Source organism: Tenrec ecaudatus, chromosome 6 (genome assembly GCF_050624435.1).
Source record: "Tenrec ecaudatus isolate mTenEca1 chromosome 6, mTenEca1.hap1, whole genome shotgun sequence".
In the NCBI taxonomy this organism is placed as follows: Eukaryota; Metazoa; Chordata; class Mammalia; order Afrosoricida; family Tenrecidae; genus Tenrec; species Tenrec ecaudatus.
This window is the reverse complement of record NC_134535.1, coordinates 25122305-25145589: the sequence shown is the minus strand read 5'-3', so window position 1 is coordinate 25145589 and position 23285 is coordinate 25122305. Positions and strand designations below refer to the sequence as shown.

The 23285-nt window shown below is 45.3% G+C and overlaps 1 protein-coding gene across 1 annotated transcript in view; it reads left to right on the top strand.

Moving 5' to 3' along the window:
• UTP20 (UTP20 small subunit processome component) overlaps positions 1-23285 on the top strand; it is a 105598-nt gene that overhangs the window by 14524 nt on the left and 67789 nt on the right. The window contains exons 13-21 of the mRNA XM_075551102.1: positions 1880-2035; positions 2146-2234; positions 4855-4960; positions 8697-8847; positions 9515-9577; positions 10811-10969; positions 15250-15326; positions 18597-18676; positions 18897-19143. Coding sequence (XP_075407217.1) covers positions 1880-2035; positions 2146-2234; positions 4855-4960; positions 8697-8847; positions 9515-9577; positions 10811-10969; positions 15250-15326; positions 18597-18676; positions 18897-19143 — 1128 coding nt within the window. The remainder of the gene's footprint in view (positions 1-1879; positions 2036-2145; positions 2235-4854; positions 4961-8696; positions 8848-9514; positions 9578-10810; positions 10970-15249; positions 15327-18596; positions 18677-18896; positions 19144-23285) is intronic.

Genomic DNA, 23285 nt, shown 5'->3' with positions numbered 1-23285 from the left:
TTCTGTGTTGAAAGAAGTAAGGCCAGAGTGCCCCTTAGAGGCAAGGATGTCAGGAATTCTTCATCGTACATACTTTGGACACATTATCAGGAGAGACAAATCCCTGGAGAAGGACATTGTGCTTGATCAAGTACGGGGGGACAGCAGAGGAGAGGAAGGCCTTCGACGAGATGGATTGACACCGTGGCTGGACCAGTGGCCTCAGGCCTAGGAAAGATTTTGAGGACGGCACAGGACCATGCGGTGCTTCCTTCCGTTGTGCGTAGGTTGCTGTGGGTCAGAGCCGCAGGAAATAAATCTTTCTTGGAGGAGGTACACTTGGAACGCTGCTTAGATGGGAGGGTGATGAGACTGTGTCTCACATACCTAGGACGCACCACCAGGAGAACTGGTTCTGGAGAATGATGATATCATGCTTGGTATAGAAAAGGGTCAGCGGAAAAGAGGAAGACCCTCGAGGAGATGGATGGACCCATTCACTCAAACAGTGGGCGGCTGTGGCTCAGACAGCATAGGGATCAAAGCTGCAGGCATCCGTGGTGGTACTGTTAGTGTTTCCATGGTCACAAGAGAGCACCGGATGACTTGAACTTCTGGAGGTTGGGGAGTGACCCAACCTGTTACCATGCGTCTCCTTTGCCAACCTTGAAAGTAGCTTCTCTCCCCAAACATCCCACAGACATGTTGGCTTCTTAATTTGGTAAGTTCTGATTCCTAGGGAGCAAGTAATGAAGAGCTTCTTTTGAATTATTTCTTAGGAGCTTTTCTCTTGATTTCATAACACCAAGCCTGTGCACAACAGGTAAATGGCTTGTAAGAGATTTTTGGTTCTCAAGGGGAAGACAGGGTCTGACTGAGGCTGGGTGTTAGACCTCACCTAGTCACCTCAGCCATGTCAAATCCTTCTTGGAATGTGGTAAGATAAGGATAAACAAAGGCAGGCATATTAGCTTTAAGCTAGTTTCCCTGAGAAAACACCCCTCCCCTCTCTCCCCATCCCCCAGGGGTGTGGTGTGTGAATGGGCTTCTTTGTCTTGTCACTTCTGAAGACTTAAAGATAAATACCATATATACTCCGAGTTTTTTTCAGCACATTTTTAATGCAGTTTTGTGGTAAAATTAGGTGCCTCAACTGATTTTCGGGTTGGCTTATACTCGAGTAAATATGGTAATTCAAATCTTTGAACTACACCCATTCATCTCACAGGTTTTGTTTTGAGAATAAAATTAATAGATGTGAAATGACTCCATGAGAAATAAATATATTCCTTCATTTGGCAAATACTTACTGGGTCAGGCTGTTTCTGGGAACTGGAGGTAAAGGCTTCTTCGGGGTGGGGGGGATTGCATTCTTATTTTCCCCATTCTTGAGGAAAGGGTATGAAGGGCTAGAGAAGATGATTTTAAAAATAATGGAGCATGTATTTAGGGGGAGAGTGAACGTAGGGGCCAATGTTCCTTCTTCTAGTGTGACCAGCACAACCAGATTTGGACGGAAAGCTTTCCAGCTAGAGGGCGAGGCATTGCCAAGATGGGTCAGGGTCAGCAGTGAGCTCAGCGTGTTTGAAAAACAGGAGGAAGCTCGGTGTGGCCACAGTGCACTGAGCGAGGAGAATGGGTGGAAGGAGCGAGAGAGGTGGGAGAGGACAGATCACATCATGCCCCATCGGCGCAGCTAAGGAGTTGGAATGTATTAAGGGAGCTTATTGGATGGTGTGAGGCAAGGAAATCAAGGCGGCACATGAACTCATATTCGTGTGCTTATATATGTCCACAGATGGAAAAGAACCGACTTCGTTTCAAAGTTTGTAGGGCAAGGGCCTTTGCATCCTCTTCTATTTTAAGCATGTATTTTTGTTTTTAAATTTTCATCTTTCAGATCCTATTTAAAGCAGATGAAGACTAGATCCAAGGAAGAGAAGGAACCGATTCCAGTGTTGGATCATCTCTTGTCTATAATTCAGCTGCCTCCAAGTAAAGATGCTACTTACCTTTCACAGTCTTGGGCAGCACTTGTAGTCTTACCACATATTAGGTAAGAAACCAGGTTGACTTAAATATTTGCTAGCCCTTCTTGGACAGTCAATGAAAAGGCCACAGATGCCAGACTGAACTTCTCTCTCTTTCTCCCTACCTCTTGGACAGGCTTCGTGACAAAGAGAAGGTGATACCACTGGTCACGTGCCTTATAGAGTCACTCCTCGCAGCTATTGACAGAGGGAGCTTTGGAAAAGGTCAGTTACAATCACCGTTTGTTCTCTTCCCGTTTTCTGTGAGCTGATGCAGAGTACATGTAAACACACAGCATACCAGGGAAAAGTAATCACATTGTCTGCTGGCGTGAGCCGCTGTGTGCTGGACCCGGAAAGAAAGGGGATATGGGAGAGCCGGAGAGTCGCTGCACTTGTTTCCCAGAGTGGGGTGGCTGTGTGGCCTGAGTGCAAACACATCTGAACGTGTATCGAAAGGATGCCACGGTGTGTGGGGTCACTTGTGTTCGAGCCCCGCCCAGCCCATGTCCACAACCCTAGTATACACTGTCAGCTCCCGACAGTCTAGCCATCTACGCTGAGGAGGGCTTCCTCCATTATCAGCCTTCTGACCCCTCTCAGGAACCCAGGTTAAGCGCAAGCTCAGCTGTGTGAACCTGCTCCCTGGAAGGAAGAGGTAGCCGTCTGCTTCTGTCAAGACTTCCAACCTTGGGCATCTCTGCAATAGTCAGGCTGTCCTCTTTGGCCGGGGGTTGGGTTCAGGTATGGGCTGCACTTACACACGCACCCCTCTGCCTGGAGGCCTGTCGAGATTTTTGGGGTTCGATGAATCCCCGCTGTGTTTCAAAGCTGAGCTCAAGCTCTGCTCCCCCAGGAAGACTTTTACGATTCTTTGCAGTGGCCCAAAGCCCTGTCTGGTTGAGTACTTGCAGTTTCCCCTTCTCGTTTGAGATGGTTTTCAAACAGGTGTATTGCATTCTTCTAGCATAATATCATACACATATGTTTGTTGTTGAGAATTTACACAACTGTGTGTACCAGTTCAAGAGTTTGCATGTACATAATTCAGTGACATTGACTACATGTTTCCAGTGGTGTGATCACTCTCACCCTCCTCTGACAGTTACCCCCTCATTAACTTAGGTGCACTGACCCTACGTTTCCCGTCTCCTCGTTCGAGCGGCTGGTGCTGTTGACTGCGTGTAGCCGGCTCTGGAAAGAGCGCAGTGTTCAAGGCAGCCATTCTCTACTAGTTAAGTTAAACTTTAAAGAAGACTTCAGAGCGTAGTTTTTCTTAAGGTTTCAAGAATTTCTCAGGGCAGCAGTTTCAGGGGTTCATCCACGTCCAGCCTGCATGCTTCCAGAAAGTCTGGAGATTGTCAGTATTTGAAATTCTATTCTGTATTTCTGCCCTTTTGATCAGAATTACTTTATAGTATCTTTGTTCGGGTCCTGGTCTTATGGCAAAAAAGGCAGGTGTTCATGGAGGCAGTTAGAGACACTCCATTTCTTCTATGTTCTACAGGCTTATTTAAACTTTCTGGAACCACTGAGGTTGAATAACCCTCGAAATGGCTGCCCAGGGATAATCTTTAAAACATAAACCAAAACTACCCTCTGTTTCACACAATTATATGTCAGTTTGATACAGTGGTTCTCAATCTTCCTAATGCAACGACCCTTTAATACAGTTCCTAATGTCGTGGTAACTCTCAACCATAAAATCATTTTTGTTGCTACTTCATAACTGTAAATTTGCTACTGTTATGAATGGGGCAACACCTGTGAAAGGGTCGTGTGACCCCCAAAGGGGTTGCGACCCACAAGTTGAGAACCGCTGGTTTAATAGGTTTGGTGTTAAAGACTGAGGCGCCCTGATGGCACTGTCAGTTAAGCATTGGACTGTTAAGACAAGATAGGCAGATCCAACCCACTGGTTGCTCCATGGGAAGTAGATGAGGCCAATACCTGCTCTCATAAAGATTTACAGCATCAGATAACCTTACGTTGAGAGTTGTTTTGAATCAGGATCAACATCAACTCGATGGCAGTGGAGTTAGTGTGTTAGACACTGAGCAAATATGGTAGAGACTAGCAGAGATTTTCCCTGGGTGTGTGGCTTAGGAGCCACACAGGGCAGTGGCTACCATATTAGACAACACAAGTCAGACCATCCCACCGTTGTGGAAACTTCCATTGGACAATGCTGGTATAGTCTTATGCTGGAGCTGGCAAACATTTTCTGTAAAGAATCTAATAGTAAATATTTTAAGATTTATGGGCCACATGTAGTCTTCATCACATATTTTTTGGTTTTTTTGTTTGTTTCTTAAAACAACCCTTCTAGTATTGTAGAAACCATTGTCAGATTTTCAGGTAGGACAAACTGCCTACCTGATTTGGCTTATAGTCATAGTTTGCCGACTTCTAGTCTAGGAATTAAAAGATGGTTTGTTGGCATTATTAATGGAAGGAATTATAGGTAGTAGCCATTGGGCTTATGAATTACAAATTGGAGAAATAAAGTCAATCCACATTTTATTCAGAGATGTCTTAGCTTTTGTAAACTCCCAATCTTCTTACCTCCACAGTCACACCTTCCAGTGAGGGTTGGAACCATTTAATTTCCTCGTTAGCTCAGGTCATGGAACACTACATTTTTATTCCCTCTCTCTGGGTGTATTTTTTTTCTCTTAATAAAATATGCAATTGCCTTTTTTCATTCCTGCCATATGACATTTGATGGAGAATTCACTTAGGAAACAAAAGTTCACAAACGTTCCGTGAGCAGGAGAGTCACGTCAGATCAGTGAGATGGGTCACAGCAAGGAGATAACGTGCTTTCCCTGTTTTCTGCCCTCAGGAACCTTATTTGTTCTCTGTCAAGCTGTGAGTGCTCTGCTGAGCTTGGAAGAGTCCTCTGAACTTCTCCGCCTGGTTCCTGTGGAGCGTGTGAAGAACTTAATCGTGTAAGTAGCTTTACAAGGGGGCTTGAAAACACTCCTGGGAAATGGAAATACAAGATAATAGAAGCACTGGTGTTGATGCAATCTTTAAGTTCAGAATCCCCCGTGTACAGGGTACTTCCGTGTGTCTAAATGTGTCTTACAGCGCTTAGAGGTCACAGACCAATCCCATCACATTGCACAGTGCTGACCTTTGGTAACTTCTTCAGTGGGTCCAACATCCACATGCTCACTCCTCATTTCATATTCTACCTCACTTGGACGTGATCTCTGCTGCAGAAGAATTTCCTTCCCCCTCCTCTTTATGTGTTTGTCTGAGGTTTAGCCAGCTCCTGGGATGTCGGTCTCTCAGTCACACAGGGCCATTGCTGGAAAGTCCCAGGCTGCTTAGCTTAGAGACCTCTTGAAAACCTGCCGAAGCTCTTAGCTGCTTTTTCTGGCTTGATCCATTTTCTTTCCATGTTTTAAAAAGAACAAACAAACAGATGAATCTATTCACTTCATTCAATAAATGTTTATTCTATGCCTGGCACTGTTCTGTCCTCGGGTGACACCGCCCAAGTGCTCTGCCCTCTCAATCCTCACATTCCAGCAGGAAGACTCTCTGAGCTCAGTAAGTGCACTACAGGGGCCTTCAAAGAGCGCCTGGAAAAATGAAGTAAAAACCAATGGATTGTTTCCTTGAACGTTTTAAGGTATGCTAGAAGGTGGTAAGTGGAAGATGTGGAAAATCATGCAGACTCAGGAGATTGGATGAGTCCGGTGCTGGGCACCGGTGGCAGGGTGTAGGAAGGGCTTCACGAGGAAGACGTGACCTGCAGGCAGCCAGAGAACAAGCCACAGTGTTGGGGGAGGGGTGCTCCAGAAAGGAATGCCCATGCCACGGGGTGGACAGGCACTGTGCTCCCCGATGGACTTGGCCCGAGCAGCAAGAAAGCCTTTAAAGTGGTTGAGGCTTGGAGTGAATACGGGGCATGGGGGCCAGCAGAGGAGGACCTAGGAGTGGGTGGGCGCAGATGGTGGACTACCTGCAGCCCATTGTAAATCCTTTAGTTTGAGTGGCAGGGGGTCAGTATAGAGGTGATCACAGCTAACACGCAGCCAGAGTCTCTCTCCATTTCGGAATCAGGTGACGTTGCCATTTCGTGGCAGTTCATTGAATTGGTTTAAACTTCCTTCAGGGAGGAACTTTCTCCTTTACTCTTCTACGTAAGCTTGTTCTCCCATATTCCTTGGTATAAGCAATTTTAGGCATCCAAGTTTTGAAACAAAAAGGGACTTGCACAGAGTGTGTGGAATCCATATGACTTCTGTAGACCCCCTGGCCAGATAGCTGCTAGCCCTGCTGTACCAGAAGCCAGCAGCAGGTGTGCTCCTGTCGTTCTGGCGGTAAAGTTTGTGGAGGCACACCTCTGTCCCCGTGTTATGACCTGTGATGAACAAGGTGTAAGTTGCACAGCCAAGGCATTTGGACCTTGTCTCCCCCATTAACTTTTCTTTGGCCTTGGGCAAGCTAGTTAACCTCTACTTCCTTATCTCTAAAGGGGATGACCTCACTTTCCCCATGGAGATTAAATTAGACCCTGTGTGCAGTGATAGCCATGCACAGATAACCTTTATTGCATCCTTGTTGTGCACCAGGAATCCTGCTGGCACCGTGGGTTCAACATTGGGCTATTAACCATAGGTTGGCAGTTTAAACCCGCTAGCAGCTCTGTGGGAGAAAGCTGAAGGGGTCTGCTCCCATGAAGATTTACTTGGAAAACCTGTGGAGCAGTTCTACTCTGCCCCATAGGTTCACTCGGAGTTGGAATCAGCTGGATGGCAGTGGGCTGGTGGGTTATGATGTGCCCATCACTGTCCACGGTACGTGGCCTGCATCCATGCACTTCATCCTCAAAACAGCTCCCAGAGATGGCTACTCTTAACGGAGTGAGGGAACATGGGTTTTCAAATAAATCTAGAATGCAGCTGCTTCTCAGCCCTCTGATCTAAACCACCACCATTAATTGCTTGTCTGGATGATGGCATTTGTTTCTTACTGAAGGTCCTTGCTGACCCTTGCCCTGTTGTGGGGTCAGCAAACATCTGAGACAGAAGAGCCTTCCTGTCCCTCACAACAGTTTCAAAATTATTCAAGAGCCATAGGTGTATTCTTACAAACAAATGAAGTCACCATTATCTGACTTTAACATTTTTTTTTCAATCTTACTTCAGAAGCACATGTATGTGCTCAAAGAGCCACGTATGACTCCAGAGCCACAGTGTGCCAACCCCTGCCCTATTACTTTCTCTTCCGCAGCCAACAACCAGAATGACACCTTGAAATTGAGGGCGGCAGATCAAGTCGCTCCTTTCCTTGAGCAGGAGTGAGACTGCAGACATTTGGGGCTGCTACACCTGCGGGACTGCTCATCTAGGGGGGCTTCGGTCTAGTGGGTAGAGACCAGTCATGCTGCCAAACGTCCTGCAGTGCACAGGGCAGCCCCCACCACAGAGGTGCCTTCTTTCCACAGTGTCAGCAGTCCCGCCGCAAGAAACCCCACGCTGGTGGTGGCCTCTCACTCAGAGTAGAATCTCGGTCATGTTTTCAGAGCTCTGTCTGGTTCTGTTCTCACCCAGGCTCCTCTACCCTCTTCTCCAACTCCTCGTCTCTGGCAGTGCAGTTCTAACCATAGTGGCCTCTTAGATCTTCCTCCGATGGACAGGCATGCCTCTCTCTGGGTCTTGGAATTGATGTTCCTTCTGCCTAGAATGCTTTTCCTCCAGCTAACCACGTGGCTCACTTCTTTACTTCAGTCTACCTTTCACGCCTAACCCCTGGCAAAAACTTGTCTCCCCGTCATACACGCCTGTCTCTTGGTCTAGCCTCCTTTTCCCGATACACTTGTCTTCATGGCACTGATCACTGTCATGCTTCTTTGGATCTCGTGTATTTTTATTTGTTATCTGCCCTTATCAGAAAGGAGCCCTGGTGGCATAATGGAGTATGCATCGGTTGCCAACTGCAAGATAAGGAGTTCAAAGCCACCATCTGCTCTGTAGGAGAAAGATGAGGCTTTCTATTCCTGTAAAGCTTTACCGTCTCGGAAACCCACAGGCACAGTTCTGCCCTGACCCATAAAGTCACTGTGAGTTGAAATTGGCCCAAGGCCAGTGAAGTTGGTTTGGTTTGCCCTTATCTTTCTGTTAGCTCCTGGAAGACAAGAGACTTTCTCTTTTCTCTAATGCCGTCCACAGTGCTCAGACGGTCACTGACACATGGTAGACCCTTGGTAAATACTTGTGGTGTGGTGACAGCATACGGCGGTAAAGTAACTCGTGTGCTGATGAATGATGCGCTGTGGTCATGTTCAAACTTAGCTGCCTTACCCCAGAGCCCACGTGCTAAACTTCCTCATTCCTTCTCTCCCCAGCACAGTGCCTAGCTCATGGCTGACACTCCATCTAGGAGTGTGTGCCTTCCTCTTCTGTGATTCCTGCTGAGAGCTGAGGCAGTACAGATTTGTAGCTGAGATAGCGTGTTGTGTCACACAGAGTTGTGTGTCCCTGAACATGTCACTGTGGCCGAGCCTCCAACTCTTGCGCTGTGACACGCTGCCAGGAGTCCACATCACACTCCTGCTCACCTCTGACAGTTCTTCGTCCCTGGTGGTGCCCTACAGTGCACGGGCTCATCTGAGCCCTTGGGCAGGATGAGGGGCCAACTTGGTTCTCATCAAGGCCTTGTTTGTTACAGAATGTTGCCTCTGGAGCCATCCGTGTTGCTGTTGGCTGATCTCTATTATCAGAGATTATCCTTGTATGGCTGCAAAGAACCACTTTCGCAGGAAGCTTTAATGGAATTATTTCCAAAGTTACAAGGAAACATTTCAACTGGCGTGTCCAAGGTAAGGCTGGTTTGTGAAGTGTCCTCAGCCGCTCTCCTCTTGCTCTTTTAACCAACCAGTGGAAAGACAGGCTTGAGTCAGAAAATGTCTAGACCCCGAAACCCAGCAGGACCTATTGGGAAGTTTAATAAAAATATGAATGCTGAATCCGTCCCCTCGAGTCTCTGATTGAGCAGGGCTAGGGCAGAACTGATAAACCACTATCACTTTGTAAAGCCCTCCATGTAATTCTGCTGCTCATGCTGGTGTGGAAATAGCCAAAGGCATTGCTAGGAATAAGATCCAGTCATTGCCATTGAATGTTCAGCTGAATCGGGCTCTTAGCACTTACACGGGGACTTCAGAAAGTTGGTGGGGAATGGAATGGAAAGATCACGGAGTTTCCCCACAAATGTTTTGGAGAGCACTCGTATTTACAGGGTGAAAGTTCAAAGAAACAGCGGGGCCGTACAGGCACCCTGTCGCCCAGTCCAGGCTGGTCGGAGATGAGTGTCAGGCACTGCTTGAGCAGGTGTCGGTTGGTGTGGACCATGAGAATCCCACCTGCGGTTAACATATGGTCCACTCATCTCCTGATCGCATGAAGCTTAGCCCTCGTTGGCTGTGGATCAGTGTCTTCTTGTCGTTAATCGTTGGAGTTTGAAACTGTGCCTTTTACTTTCTCTAGATTCGGCTTCTGACCATTAGGATTCTAAACCATTTTGAAGTTCGTCTTCCAGAATTGATGGAGGTATTTTAGCTGTTTGATGTTGGGTGCTTTTCTGAAAATGTAATTTTACATATGTTTCCAAAGATGATGCCTTTGCAGAACAGAGCCTGACCCTATGTAGCCTTGGTGGTACAGCGGTTCAAGCAGTTGGCTGCAAATGGAACTGTCTCAGCTCAACCCCTCCAGCTGCCTCATGGGAGGAAGGAGGTGGCCGTCTGCTTCTGTAAAGACCAACAGCCCCCAAGCCCGGTACAGGGCCTGTCCTGCTCTGTCCTATAGGGTGTTGTGAGTGAACGTCAACTTGATGATGCTGGTTTATAGAAAGATCTTTCATAAAAAATGGAATTTTTTTAACAAGGAGAAAGAAAGGGGAAGTCATGGGTTAGTGGAGAGACAAGTGTTAATTGAGAGAATGGGAAGTCAATATACAGTAAGTGGGAGAGTGGGGGGGATGGGGTGGGGGCAGAGGAAGACAGGTTTGCAAGAGTTAAAGGCAAAAGAAGAAAATACTGTTCTAAATACAATCCGACAGTAGTGATCTACAAGTAAATGGTTGGGTAGTCAGACAAGCAGAACAGGTGTGTAGGGAGAGGGAATTTTTCCCATACTCTCCCCCACACACACAAAAAATTGAATTCTCTTTTTGGCTCATTCTTATTTTCATTCCCATTACCAAGGCCACCACTGAAAATCCACAATTAGCTGGACTTTTTGACCTAGTTTTATTGGAATTATGGAGATTTCTTGTGTTTGTATATCTAGCTCTACCACTTTTAAAATTTCAAATCGTATTCCACAGTTTAAGATATTTAAGTGTTTGTCATCAGTGATAGGTGCCTGGGTGGATTCTTTCTGTTTTTACATTATTTCTAGCAATGAAGTGGTGGACGCTGTTCCCCCAGCTCCCTTAACAGAGGGAACTATTTATGGTGTGCACCTTGCTGGAAGTAGAGGCGTACAGTGAATGTGTGTGTGGTGCTTCATGACAGAAACCCCCCATCCATTTCCGTTGTTTGGAGACTCGCTTCCCTGTTTTATGTCTGCATTGCGATATCCGAGACTAACCCTAAATGTTCTATCACAAAGTAAGCGATGTGAGGAAAGCGAGTCATTCACGTAGGATTGAATTGCGAGTTCCATTTGCAGTATCGACACATTGCCGCCGCCGTCGCGTCCTGAGAGCTTTGGTGACATTTGTCATTCCGTTTGGAAAAGCAGGGTGCTGACTGCCTTCTCGGTTTCTTGGCTGTCCAGGACTCTGGGCTCTCAGCGAGTGCGGCTGTGTTTGCCGTGATGCGCCAGGCGGAGCTCGTCCCAGCCACCGTGAGGGACTACAGAGAGAAGCTGCTACACTTGCGGAAGCTCAGACACGACGCGCTGCGCACTGCAGTCCCCGCCGGCCCGCTGCAGGAGGTGAAAGATGCCTCTCTCTTGCCCTCTCTCACTGCTTGGAGACGTGGTTAGCTGGCAGCTAAACAGCTGTTGTGTATCAGTAGTCACAAGAAGAAGAAATTGAACCAAGATAGATTTAACTTCTCTTAAATGCGTTGTGTTAAATGAGTCTGCCAGCCTTGTAAAGAAGGGGAATGCGGTGCTGTCCTCCCTTCTCCTGGCCGGTCCCTTTCCCTCTTTATTCTTTTTCTTGGCGGGACAGCACCGTGTCTCGTTGGCAGTTGGTTTTGCTTAGGCTCGCTCTGCTGTTTTGTCGTTCGGTTACATGAGCACTTCATTTTTGAACTTTCTCCTGGGAGATGGTGAAGGTTTACAGAGCAGATCAGCAGTTTTAGATCTCATGATTGATGTCCATTCTGTCACCCTCTTTCCTGCAGTTCCCTCAGGGTAACAACACCCAGCCACCTCCTCGCTCTGCTTCCCATCTCCCTTCTTTTTTCTTTCCTGCCCCTTCTGAACTTTACCCTTGGGCAAATGCTTCCTCCTCGATCCCAAATGGCCGATTATTCTAAGGTGTCGTATATCAGTAGTGTCATTCTTCCTCTTATAGATCTATTCACTGACAGGAAATTGAGCAGCAGGTACTTCCAGCTTCAAAGGTGGCAAAGGCCAAAGTCCCAGGCCCTCCACTGTCTCAGTCTGACAAGCAGGCTACCTAAGACCATCTGAAGGCACCCCTTCAAGAGCAGTTGTTAGTGGTAATTGGGCACCATCTGGTCTCAGGGTCCTGGAATCTGAAGTCCTGGTGATCTAATTGTCCAAGTATTCTATAGTAAGTTATATCGTAAACTATATTCCGTAGTATATTGTATAGTTCCAGGAAGGGTGTCTGAAAGGGTGGTGTGTGTGCGTCTCTTTAAGAAGCGGGAAATGCTCCACATGAGAGGAACAGTTTGTATAAAGGTAACAAGGTATGCAAGATCATGGTTGGTATATGGAAACTATATATAGTTTGACATGGTTGAAAGAATCTGGGACAAATGTAAGGTTACCGTGCCATTCTGTCTGTTGGTTCAGATGTCCCTTCTCTTTCCTAGTTCTGTTCTACTGTCTTCAGTTTACAGACATGATTGTTCTGCTTATAACTCACATGCCATATGAGTCCATAGTTCAATCACATCAAGAAGAGTTGTATGATCCATCAGTACAATAAATGTTAGAACATTTTCTTCCTTCCTGTACTCATCGTTAGTAGCTCCCCATTTGCTCCCAACCTCCCCTGCCATTCCCCCCAGGAACCATTAATCCAGTAATTGTCTATAGATTTACCTATCTTGGATTTCATATACAGAAAAACTGTATAGGGGACGGGGTGAAGAAACAGTAAAAAGTTAAGAGAAAAAACCTAACAGCAATATCAAAATAAAAGATGAATACCTCAATCAAAAAGAAAACAAAATATCAAAAATGAACAAATTTTAAATGGAACAGAAGGAAATCAAATGATAGATTGCGTGTTAAATTTTAATTGCATTTGCAGTAATCTACTTTCCAATGCATTCTGCTTGCTTTTTTTTAAAAATCATTTTATTGGGGACTTGTACAACTCTTATCACAATCCATACATACATCCATTCTGTCAAGCATATTTGTACATTTGTTGCCATCATCATTCTCAAAACATTTGCTTTCTACTTGAGCCCTTGGTATCAGCTCCTCATTTCCCCCCTCCCTTCCTGCTCCCCCTCCCTCATGAACCCTTGATAATTTATAAATTATTATTACTTTGTCATGTCTTACACTGTCCGATGTCTCCCTTCACCCACTTCTATGTTGTCCATCCCCCAGAGGAGAGGTTATATGTAGATCCTTGTAATCAGTTCCCCCTTCTCCCCCAGCTTCGTTCCACCCTCCCGGCGTCGCCCATTCCGCTTGATTGCAAGACTGTTCATACCCCTCCTCTGCAGCCACAGGGGATTCGCCAAAGACTGAATGCACCTGTAGTTCCCCTTCACTTTGTTTTTTAACTGAAACAACTTGAAAATGGGTCAAAAGAAACATCAGATGATAGATACTATGTTTTCACCTAACTGCATCTGCCATAATCGACTTTACCATGCTCTCTGATACCGAAGCTCTTCATATCCCTCCACTGTGACCAGAAGGGCTTCACTGGAGGCTCAATGCACATGTGGACCCTGTACATGGATTCTAAGCTTCCACCATCGTGCACAGCCTTCTGCAAGCCAGGTGTTTGCCACTTAAGCTCAGATACCGTTCCTTCCCTTGGATTTGGATTTTATTATTTACACTCCATGGCTTTTTCCATGTGGACTTGTGGATGCCTCCCTTAGATGGTGGTTTTAAGACAAGTTGGTTTTAAGGGAAACTTTACCGCACTCCGCTATAGCACCTGTATTTTTCATTGATCTCTTCATGAGGGCTAGCATCAGGCATGGCCATGTCATAAGAATTATTTGTTCTTAGATTAGGGCTAGAATTAAGTGCAAGCCCCAAGTCTGTTTATCTATGGTTTTCATATGTCTCTGGCTTACCTGAGAGACATCAGTGTCACTTTATGGTAGTGAACATTGTCACTCATCCCCGACGCATCGCTTCCACTGCCATCAAGTCAGCACCCGCTCCGCAGCCCTACAGGACAGGGTGGAACGACCTCTCTGTGCTTCCAACCAGGCTACTGTGAATCAGTGTCGCTCTCCACAATCCGGCAGTAATCCAGTGCAACACATCGGCTCTAGAAAGGACTCATTGTTCCCCATCCAAGTCTCCCATTCTAGATTTACCTGGGATTCTTCCTTTTGAGGTTAGTGTTCTCGATCGACCAACATTATTTAAATGCAGGTCTCTTCCGGAGAAGAAAGCAAAAATACAAAGAATTTAGCCGTTTGCCTAAGATCATACAGGAGCAAGTAACTGGAAGAACAAGGATCCAAATGCCAGCGTTTGGAATCTCCCTACTATAATGTACTATCCCCATTGATGAGATCTAAACTAGTTTCTATTTGCAATCGTGTAAAAGCAAGGAATTCATTTTACTTGCACGAGTTTATGTACAGTGCATGCATGGCAGCCCCGAAAATAATGATTTGTACCTTGGACTTCACTGTTTACCAAGTGCCTTTACACTGGTCATCTCATTTAACCCTCATAGCAGGGTGGGTGGGACTCTTCTCATTTTACAGATGTGTTGCCTGAATCGGAGGGAGGGAGGGAGGGAGGGAGTGGCAACAGGAGGACTTGGTACCAGGGTTAGAGTCTGAAGCTCTTCCTCTGCGTAGTTCACTGCTGCAGGAATTCTACCCTCTATATTTCCTCTCCGTAACCTTGAAGGTGCGTTGCAGCCCCTTAGAGGGTGAGGATAGGTGAGGTCAGAGGAGAATGCCTCTCCTTTCTACCAGACTCCTTTATTTGACTTGGTAGGCTCCTTTGTCGACTCGTTTGGACTTTGCTGCTACGTAGATACGAACACTTCACTCTACTCCCAATTACTGTTCTACCTGGTACCTTCTGGGCACTTTAAGTTGTTACTGGTAATGATTATCGTTCCAAAAGGTGATTGACCTGGAAATAGGCTGTAAAGAGTTCAGACCCTCTGAACTGGATGCCTTCACTATATTGTTTTGAGAACTCAGACGTCTGCTTGAGTCTTAAAGCCTTGGCTACCATTCCCCATGTACAGTCTTGAACTCTGCTTGACCGTGTAAGACGTTTCAAGTTTTATCTTGACAGGACACGACAGCATTCATTAGGAGATTTAATCCTGAGCCAGATATACTTATTTATATATAACCTCTGTGTGCAAACGTCTGTAGTGAGTTTGAATATTGTGTTTGCGTTAGTGCTTTTTCTGTGTTAAACAGTGAGTGACGTTTTGGGGGAAGGAGACATTATTATATCTTTGGCTTGTTTCTGAGAAGCCTGATGGTGTAGTTGTTACACATTGGGCTGCTACCCCAAGGTCAGCCGTTCAAAACCACTAGCCACTCTGCAGAAGAAAGCGAATGCTTTCTGCTCTCATAAAGAGTTAGAGTCTCGGAAGCCCACGGGGGCTCTTCTACTTTGTTGCCATTCTCCTTTGTAGGGCGTCGACATCAATTCAGTGGCAGGCAGTTGGATTTTAGGTTTGGTTGCCTGGTCTCTAGCTTTCTTTTCTAAGAGTTCAAGCTTCTTTTCAAACCTCAGGTTTCTCAAGCCAGGATGCTTATATTTCAGTGCTCTGGTTTCAGTTCTTCTGTTGTAGCCCATTCCCCATTGACTAAACTAGCTTCTTCTTGTTGCAGGTGCCACTTCGTTATTTATTAGGCATGTTATATGTTAATTTCAGCCCTCTGTGGGATCCTGTCATTGAACTAATAAGGTAAGCATCAGCTCCATGAAGATGCTGTGGTTTGAATATTGAAGAATGATGGGGTCAGGGCTGTCCTGCTCGTTGTGAGTTAAGTGATACATGTATACAGCCTTTATAGCTATCCGAAATCTTTTGTGGGATAAGGTAAAGAAAAACATAAATCCGTACTTGATAACTCCCATCATTCACTCGCCTGTCAGCTTATTGCACTGCAGTACCCTGTGTGGATGCTGGAAGCTGTGCCCACAGGTCACCCTTGGTGGACAGGTTTCCGGGGAACTTCCAGATTAAGACTAGGAAAGGAAGAAGCAGTGTACCCCTGGAAAAGTAGCCCCCGGAGCTTGATGGACAGCAGTGGACATGGACTGATGGCGGCTGGAAGGAGAGCTCCTCATGTGGGCGGCATTCAAAAGAGAACTGGGGAAGAGCCGCCTCAAAGTCGAGTTGACTTTCATGACGTGGGTGAAACAGGTCTTGGTGGCCTTCATTTGCTGATGTGGCACGCCTCAAAATGAGAAGGAACAGCTGCAACTATCTGTTAGTAATTTGGAACATGCCGTTTCCCAAGTATGAATCTAGGAAAATTGGAAGTCATCGCAATGATATGGAATGCATGAAGATTGATATCCTAAGCGCTTGTGAACTGAAATGGACTTGTTTTTGACCATGTACAATCATGTGGTTTACTAAGGAGCTCCAGTGCCATCATGAGGTATGAGTTTAGTGCTAACCACAGGGTTGGCAGTTAAATGCGAGTCTGCCTACTCCTGTAAATATTGACAGCCTTGGAAACTCAGAGGGCCAGGTCTCATCTGTCCTTTGGGGTCTCTACGAGTTGTGACCAGCTCAATGGCAGTGGAGGAGAATGGCTTACTATGTCAGGAATGACAAATTGAAGAGGAATGGCGTCACATTCATTGTCAAGAAGACCATTTCAAGTTCGAGCCTGAATACTGAGTGGCCAATAGTAGTATAAAATCCATACAAGGAAGACTAGTTAATTCAATGAGTAGTCAAATTCACATGGTACATACATGTCAACAGAATGGATCAATTTCTGGGAAGCACACCATGCTTGTTACAATAGAGGACCAGCAAAAAGCAGGGAAGTCTCTCAGAGACAGACTGACCAAGGAGCAGGACCATTGGTCGAACTTGAAAACAGTTGGGGGATGGCAGAGAACCGTGCAGGGAACAAACTGCCTCACAGCATCTAGCAACAGCAGCAACTTGCTAACAAGCATTTCCGTGGGTTAAATGTTGTATATCTATGTCTTAGAGCATTGAAAAGCTGTTGCGAACATTAGTAGAGTGTACCCTTTTTTACTTTGCACGGATTGCTGAAAGTGTTTCATAATAAAAAGGCATTGCTTAATTTTATTTACCTATATTGTTTTACTGAGTCAAGCTTTTGTTTAAAACTCATGACCTTCTGCAGGTTTATAATAGCGAGGTCCTGCATAAAGTAAGAAAAAATATGGACTGAAAAAAACATTTTTAAAAGACCAGGTCTGCTGGTCTAACAGCAACTTGGAAAACCTCTGAAACTCTGACCTGTAGTCACCCATCAAGCCTGGCAGTGAACTCAACCCTTGTGGGTCCACTGTCAGCTAAACAATAGGCCTCCCGACGCGTGAACAGTAAGCCAGGGGGGTGTGCGCGCCTTCGACAGTCAGCCACAGGAGACCACAAGAGCGGCATTTGCCCAGAAGGCAGGAAGGAGGGTTGGTACATTGTGGGAATTGCATTCAATGTCCTGAAACAAAATGTGTGAGGATTGTTGCATGGAAAACCAATCCGCTCTGTAATTTTTTGCTCAAATCACAAACAGTTAAAAAAAAAAAAATGTATGTGCAGAACCCTTGCCAATTAAAAGTCCTTCAGCTCTAAAAAGGACCTTAATAGGCACAAAGAAAGCACATAAAAGGGAGATTTTTTTTAAGTTCGTGGAAAATTCCATTATTTTTTAATCCCACTTTTCTATGAATCGTTGAAGCCCCTGCATAGGTTGTGGCTCAAATGTAGGAATCTGTCCTTTTATGGACATTTTTCTGCAGATAGCTTTATGTCAAGTTGGAAATATGGCACATAGGGGCTTTTAAAATCCTGACTGGTAACTTATTTAACATAAACAAAATAAAATCTCTTTCCAACTTAGAACCATTTATGTCCCTTGTCCTGCCCTTCGAAAGCCATCAAGCCAGTATGCTGGAAGCCGCCAGCAACAGCTCCGTGTTTTGTATCTTGTGTGCCTCGGAGCACGAAAGGCAGCAGCACGTCCGTTACCAAAAGCCACCATCACGAAATGCCTTTCAAGTAGAGGACACGCGCTGTGATTCCATAGCTACCTGGGCTCCTGCTCTGTTTGTGTTTGCGTGCTGGCTTATTTTCCACGTGTGACCCACTAGCTAGAGTTCATGTTTTATAAGTTTACGTATATTCTTAGAAAATGGTGCCCCCCATCAAAATTTTGATATAAAATCGGTGACATTGTTTCAAATTATATAAATATTTCAAATCATCTCACATCTCTTAAGTTTTGAAAGTCAGGTGTCATGTAGTTAATCATTATTTTGCCTTTTGTTTATGTTGAGTATTATGACCATGAGGTGAAGGGAAACCAGTATATTAAAGCTTGCCTTAAAGGAACTGATAATTCTCAGGCATCAAAGAACAAAAAATCATTCCATTGTGAATGAGGGGGGCGTTGCAGATTGGGGACCCAAAGCCCATCTGTATGCAACTGGACATCACCTTACAGAAGGGTCGCAGGGAGGAGACGAGCCAGTCAGGGTGCAGTGTAGCAACGATGAAACATACAACTTTCCTCTAATGCTTGCTTACTCCCCACTTTCATGACCCCATATCTACCTTATAAAATTCGGCCAGACCAGAGCATGTACACAGGTACAGATAAGAAATTGCAACACAGGAATCCTTAAGGACCAATAATGAGAGTGGCAATACCAGGAGGGTAAGGGGAAGACGGGGAGAAAAGGGAAACCAATCACAATGATGGACCTATAACCTCCTCCCAGTAGGATGGACAACAGAAAACTGGGTGAAGGGAGTCAGCAGTCAATGGACGACATGAAAAAAAATGATAAATTATCAAGTGTTCGTGAGGGAGTGAGGAGGGCAAATGAGCTGATACCAAGGGCTCAAGTAGAAAGGAAATGTTTTGAGAACGATGATTGCAACAAGTGTACAAACGTGCTTGATATAATGGCTGTATGTATGGATTGTGGTAAGAGCAATTGTACTTATTTTCGCCCTTAGTTCTCATGCACATGAGATGGAAAATAAGCAATTCTGGAAAGTCTACTATGAACATCTTGAGAAAGCAGCTACACATGCTGGTATGTAAGGTGGTATTTGAAGGCTGGGAAGAGAGCTGGTCGTTTAAATATCTCATTTTTACTGCTTTAATTACGTATGAAAGTGGGAAACCGAAATGAGAAGGGTGTTAATTGTCATAGTGTGGGGATTTAGTTTCTTACTTGTTCCCTTGGAGTACTAGAGAAAGAAATGCCCTCCTTTGAAGAAGCTTTTGTCGTTACAATAACTTTTGTCTCGCAGAGAAAGAGCTGCAGAGCGATGACCGAGATGAAGAAGAGCAGTCGATTGGAGACGGGAGTTGGGAGCAGACCCAGGAAGGAGACGTGGGCGCTCTCTATCATAAGCAGTTAGCATTGAGCACTGACTGCCGGGACAGACTGGACCACACCAACTTCCGCTTTTTGCTCTGGCGAGCTCTGGCAAGATTCCCTGAGCGAGTAGAGCCACGGTCCAGGGAGCTTTCCCCACTTTTCTTGAGATTTATCAAGTAAGTATCCCCTGCCCTAAGACTACGTCCTTGACGTGGGCCGTAGAAGCGAAGGTAAAGCAGTTAACCTTCCAAACTAGCTGACTTCTTCCACGTCTGCTGCGTTTGCAGATCTGCAGCACAGCTGGGAAGCCGTGGTGACTGTCTGCTCAGAAGGCGTCTGGTTTTGTTCGCCACTTAATTTTACACGAGACCCAAATTAGCCGGTCTGTAAATGGTAGTAATGAAAGCTGCCAGGCTATAAAACATGAAAGGCCATATTAAGTTACATCAATGGACAGAGGCCTTGTTAATTCTTACCCTGTTGTTCATTGTTCCATTGACTGCTGGGAGCTTACAAAGATTTTTTTCCAGTGACCCAACCGGGCCCAGTAACCTTTTAGCTGCTACAGAAAGACACATTCCACTGTTTTGCAACTCTTGGTCTTTCTCATGATGACGAGGAAAGCATTCCCGAAGGATAGTAAGCTTTTGGAAGCATGGTTTTACTCCAGTTGGATATGCTGTGTGAGAGTAGCATTGTTTTATCTCCTAAAGATGAGGCGTGTGGTATGTAGAACATTACATAGTCAATTAAAAGTATGAATTCTAATAATCACTCTTTACATGGGAAAATGCAGTAGCATCAGCTTAAGCAGGCTAAATTGATCACACCTCAGCATGCCTGGCTTGTACAAGGAAAAGCAAGGAGGTCTGAGTAGCTATCACAAAGTAATCCCAGGGAAAAGTAGTTGGAGATACGGTCATGAAGTATCAGGAGACCAAATTGTAGAGGGCCTTTAGTGACAGCAGGATGTTGGCTTTTATTTTTTTTTTAAGTGAGATGGGAAGGCACTGGGAAGTTTGAGCAGAAGGATAAAATGACTTGTTTTCTGAAAAGGCACTCAAGCAGCACCCCGAAGGTTGGCAGTTTGCATCCACCCAGTGGCTCCTTGGGAAAAGGATCTGGCCTCCATTCCTCTGGAGATTACGGCCTAGAAACCCTGTGAGGTGCTTCTCTGTCACACGGGGCCCCTGTGAGTTAGAATTAACACAGCAGGTGTTCTGAAGGTTTGTCGCAGCTGCTGTGTTGAGACCAGACTGCAGGATGGCAATGGTGAGAGCCACTTAAGAAGAAATTGGGGAAAGATTGCAAGGGAGTTAGCCGGAGACTGCAGCCGTCCGGACAATAAAGGATCGTGGCAGATTAATCGAGACTGCAGTAGTAAAGAGAAGACGTGGTTAACTTCTCTGTGTGTTTTGAAGGATTCCAATTAGATCAATTTTAGAAATGCCTCAGATAGGTCAGCCTTTGGGATTTGCAGACAGATCAGATATTAGCAGGCATTGGTGTGGGCGTGGGAATTGAGACTGTCTAAGGTTTGGACCTGAGCAATTGGCAGAGAAGATATACCATGTACTGAGACTGTGAGGGAGTGATGCAGGGGTTCTTAGTTGTGAAACGGCAAAAATGTATTTTGGGATAAGTTAAGTTTGGGATACTGAGAGATAGTCAAATAGAGATGTCCACTAGGCAGTTGGTTTTAAGAGTTTAGAGTTTTAGGGAGAGGTCTGGTCAGGACATAATGCATTTGGAGGTCACCAGCATAATAGGGATACTATGATGTTTCTTTTTTTTTTTTTTTGGTGACCCCGACGTGATGATACTATGATATTTCAATACATATTTAAATTCATGAAGCAGAAATGAAGTCACCTGGGATATGACTTCTAAGGGCTGGCCCAATATTCAGTTTGGGAGATGAGGAACCCGCTAAGTCCAGGAAGCAGAGACCAGAGTGATAGTACAAGAACCATTTGTAGTCCCAAGAGCCAAGGGACTTCCTTGACTAGTTCAAGGAAGCAATCAATTAAGCCAAACGTAAGCTGAGAGGTCACGTAAGATGTAGAGTAGGAACTCTGGCTTTGCAAACATGGGTGTGACTTCACAAGCGACTTCACAAGTGTCGTCTTGATGAATCTAGTAGAGAGGAAAGCTTTTTCAAGTGACCCAAGGAAACGAAGAAGGAATAGGCACGGCAAGTGCGGTCAGTCTTGCTGTAAAAGACAAACAGAGAGATTCACAGGTGAACGGGTATGTTGGGCACAGCGAGAACTGTTGTTGCTCGAGGGTTCGCTGTTGCTGTTTGTTTTCAGATGTCAGTAACCTGCACAGACTCCAGGCACGTGGGGCGTTCGTGATGCGAGAGGAAAAGGGTAAACTTGCCAGGGCTGTGCCTTTGAGTAGGTCCGAGGAGCTAAAGCTCGGTGTGTGCATGGAAAAGGTTCTTGTAAATAATTCATCTATGCAGAGGTTACAAATAAGGCGCGGGCAGATTGATAGATAAGGTCGTAGAAGAGTAATTTACTTATAGAATGAAAACCGGTTTTTGGCTTCTCTGCCTAATTTGAAGAGCAAGTCAGAGAAAGCGTATCTGCTGTTTTATGAACTGCTATAAAATGCACACTAGTACTGTGGTGTGGGTAGGAGGTGAACTTCCTACCATGTTCGTTTTCCTAGTTTTCTTGCAAAAATTAACTTAGTTACCTCTTAGCCTAAGGACCAGAATCATTCTGTGTAGTACATGAAGCTATGGGAGTGGGCATGGAGAAAGGAGCCTGTAATAGGAAGCAGGCCCTAAATTTAAGACTTCCAAGACTACCTAAGGATACATGCTTTAAGACTCGTGGGCCCTGGTTATCTATAACTAATGCTTTAAAATGTGATCCAAATAATCAGGCTTAACCATGGCAACAGCATCTCAACCATAGGTGAAACTCAGGGAGTGCCTGCTGTGTGCCAGCTGCTCCTCTAAGCCCTTTACAAGGTGATCTCATTGAACGAATGAATGAATGACCGCGGTGTGCATGGAGATGGAGGCGGAAAATACCCAGTGGGGTTGTTTGCGCGTTGCACATGGGGTTGGGTGGGCAATGGCACAGTTGGTAGCTTGCGGAGTAACTAAGCCTATGTTATTCATTCATTCCCAGCCTTCTTGGTGTGAATACAAAGTTGAATATGGTGGCTTCCCAGCTATCAAATTGTAGGTTAGGGTATTAACCTGGGTGTACTGTTACGGTGTTGTCCTCACACACACATTATTTTATCCATGTCTTTGAGTTCGGGACCTTAAAGTCTGCTTCCTAGCATTTCTAGCATGGTGTCTAGCCACACAGTACACATCAAATTATTAATTACTGAATGAATGAGTAAGTGATCCAAAACCAACACATGTTTGAGATAATGTCACTTTAGCCACACTGATGGGCCAGAATTTAAGAGGTTAAATTTAATGTGAATAGTACGTGCTAGTTCAAGGGAACTGCGTTGAGGAGAAACAAAATGTCAAAGACGTAGAGTTTGAGTCTGCGTCACATTGTGGCTGCCCCTGAAAGTGTCAGAATTGGTGGTCCCCATCTGCCTTCTCAGACTATATCTAAGCCTTGCATTCAGTGGCCGTGCTATGCTTTTTTGAGCAGCAAAGTGGGAATTGAGCAGCTGGTGGAAAGTCACTAGCATGGTCCGAATGCTCTGGAGGCACTCCTCGTGTTACAGAGGAAATCTGTTCCTGAGTCTAAGAGGAATTTGTAGGCGAGTCAGAACAAGTGCATGCGGGTCTTACTTAGCTTTATTTTAATGTCAAAAGGGGGTTGGGTGGGGGGACTCTTCAATGATTTTAAAGTTGCACGTGCAACAAGTGAAGGTGATTTTGATGGAGAATGTATTGCAAGGAGGAGTTAGTTCAAGGAGCTGTAGTGGCGCTCTCAGGTACATATTGGACTGCTAACCACAAAGTCAATGGTTCAAACCCAGACGAGACTCTGCTCCCATAAAAGATTTATAGCCTCGGAAACGCTACACAAGGTCACTATGAGTTAGAATCTACTCGTTGGCATTGGTTATAAGGGTTGGTTCAGGCATTTCAAAGTGGGGGCATGTTTACATATTAAACGACAAATAGGAGTTGTCCGGAAACTGGACATTCATCAACTGAGGACTGTCTGTGAAGCGCTTAATCCAGCCCATCCTCCGGTATAGCTTCAGAGTCAGCGAGGCTGGTTTCCACTCAGCTGAAAGTAGACATTTTTAAAACATATTTTCCTATGAGGTAGCTTCTGCAGTTAGTTGAGTGAGTAGTTTGTCAGAATGGGCCGAGTAAGAG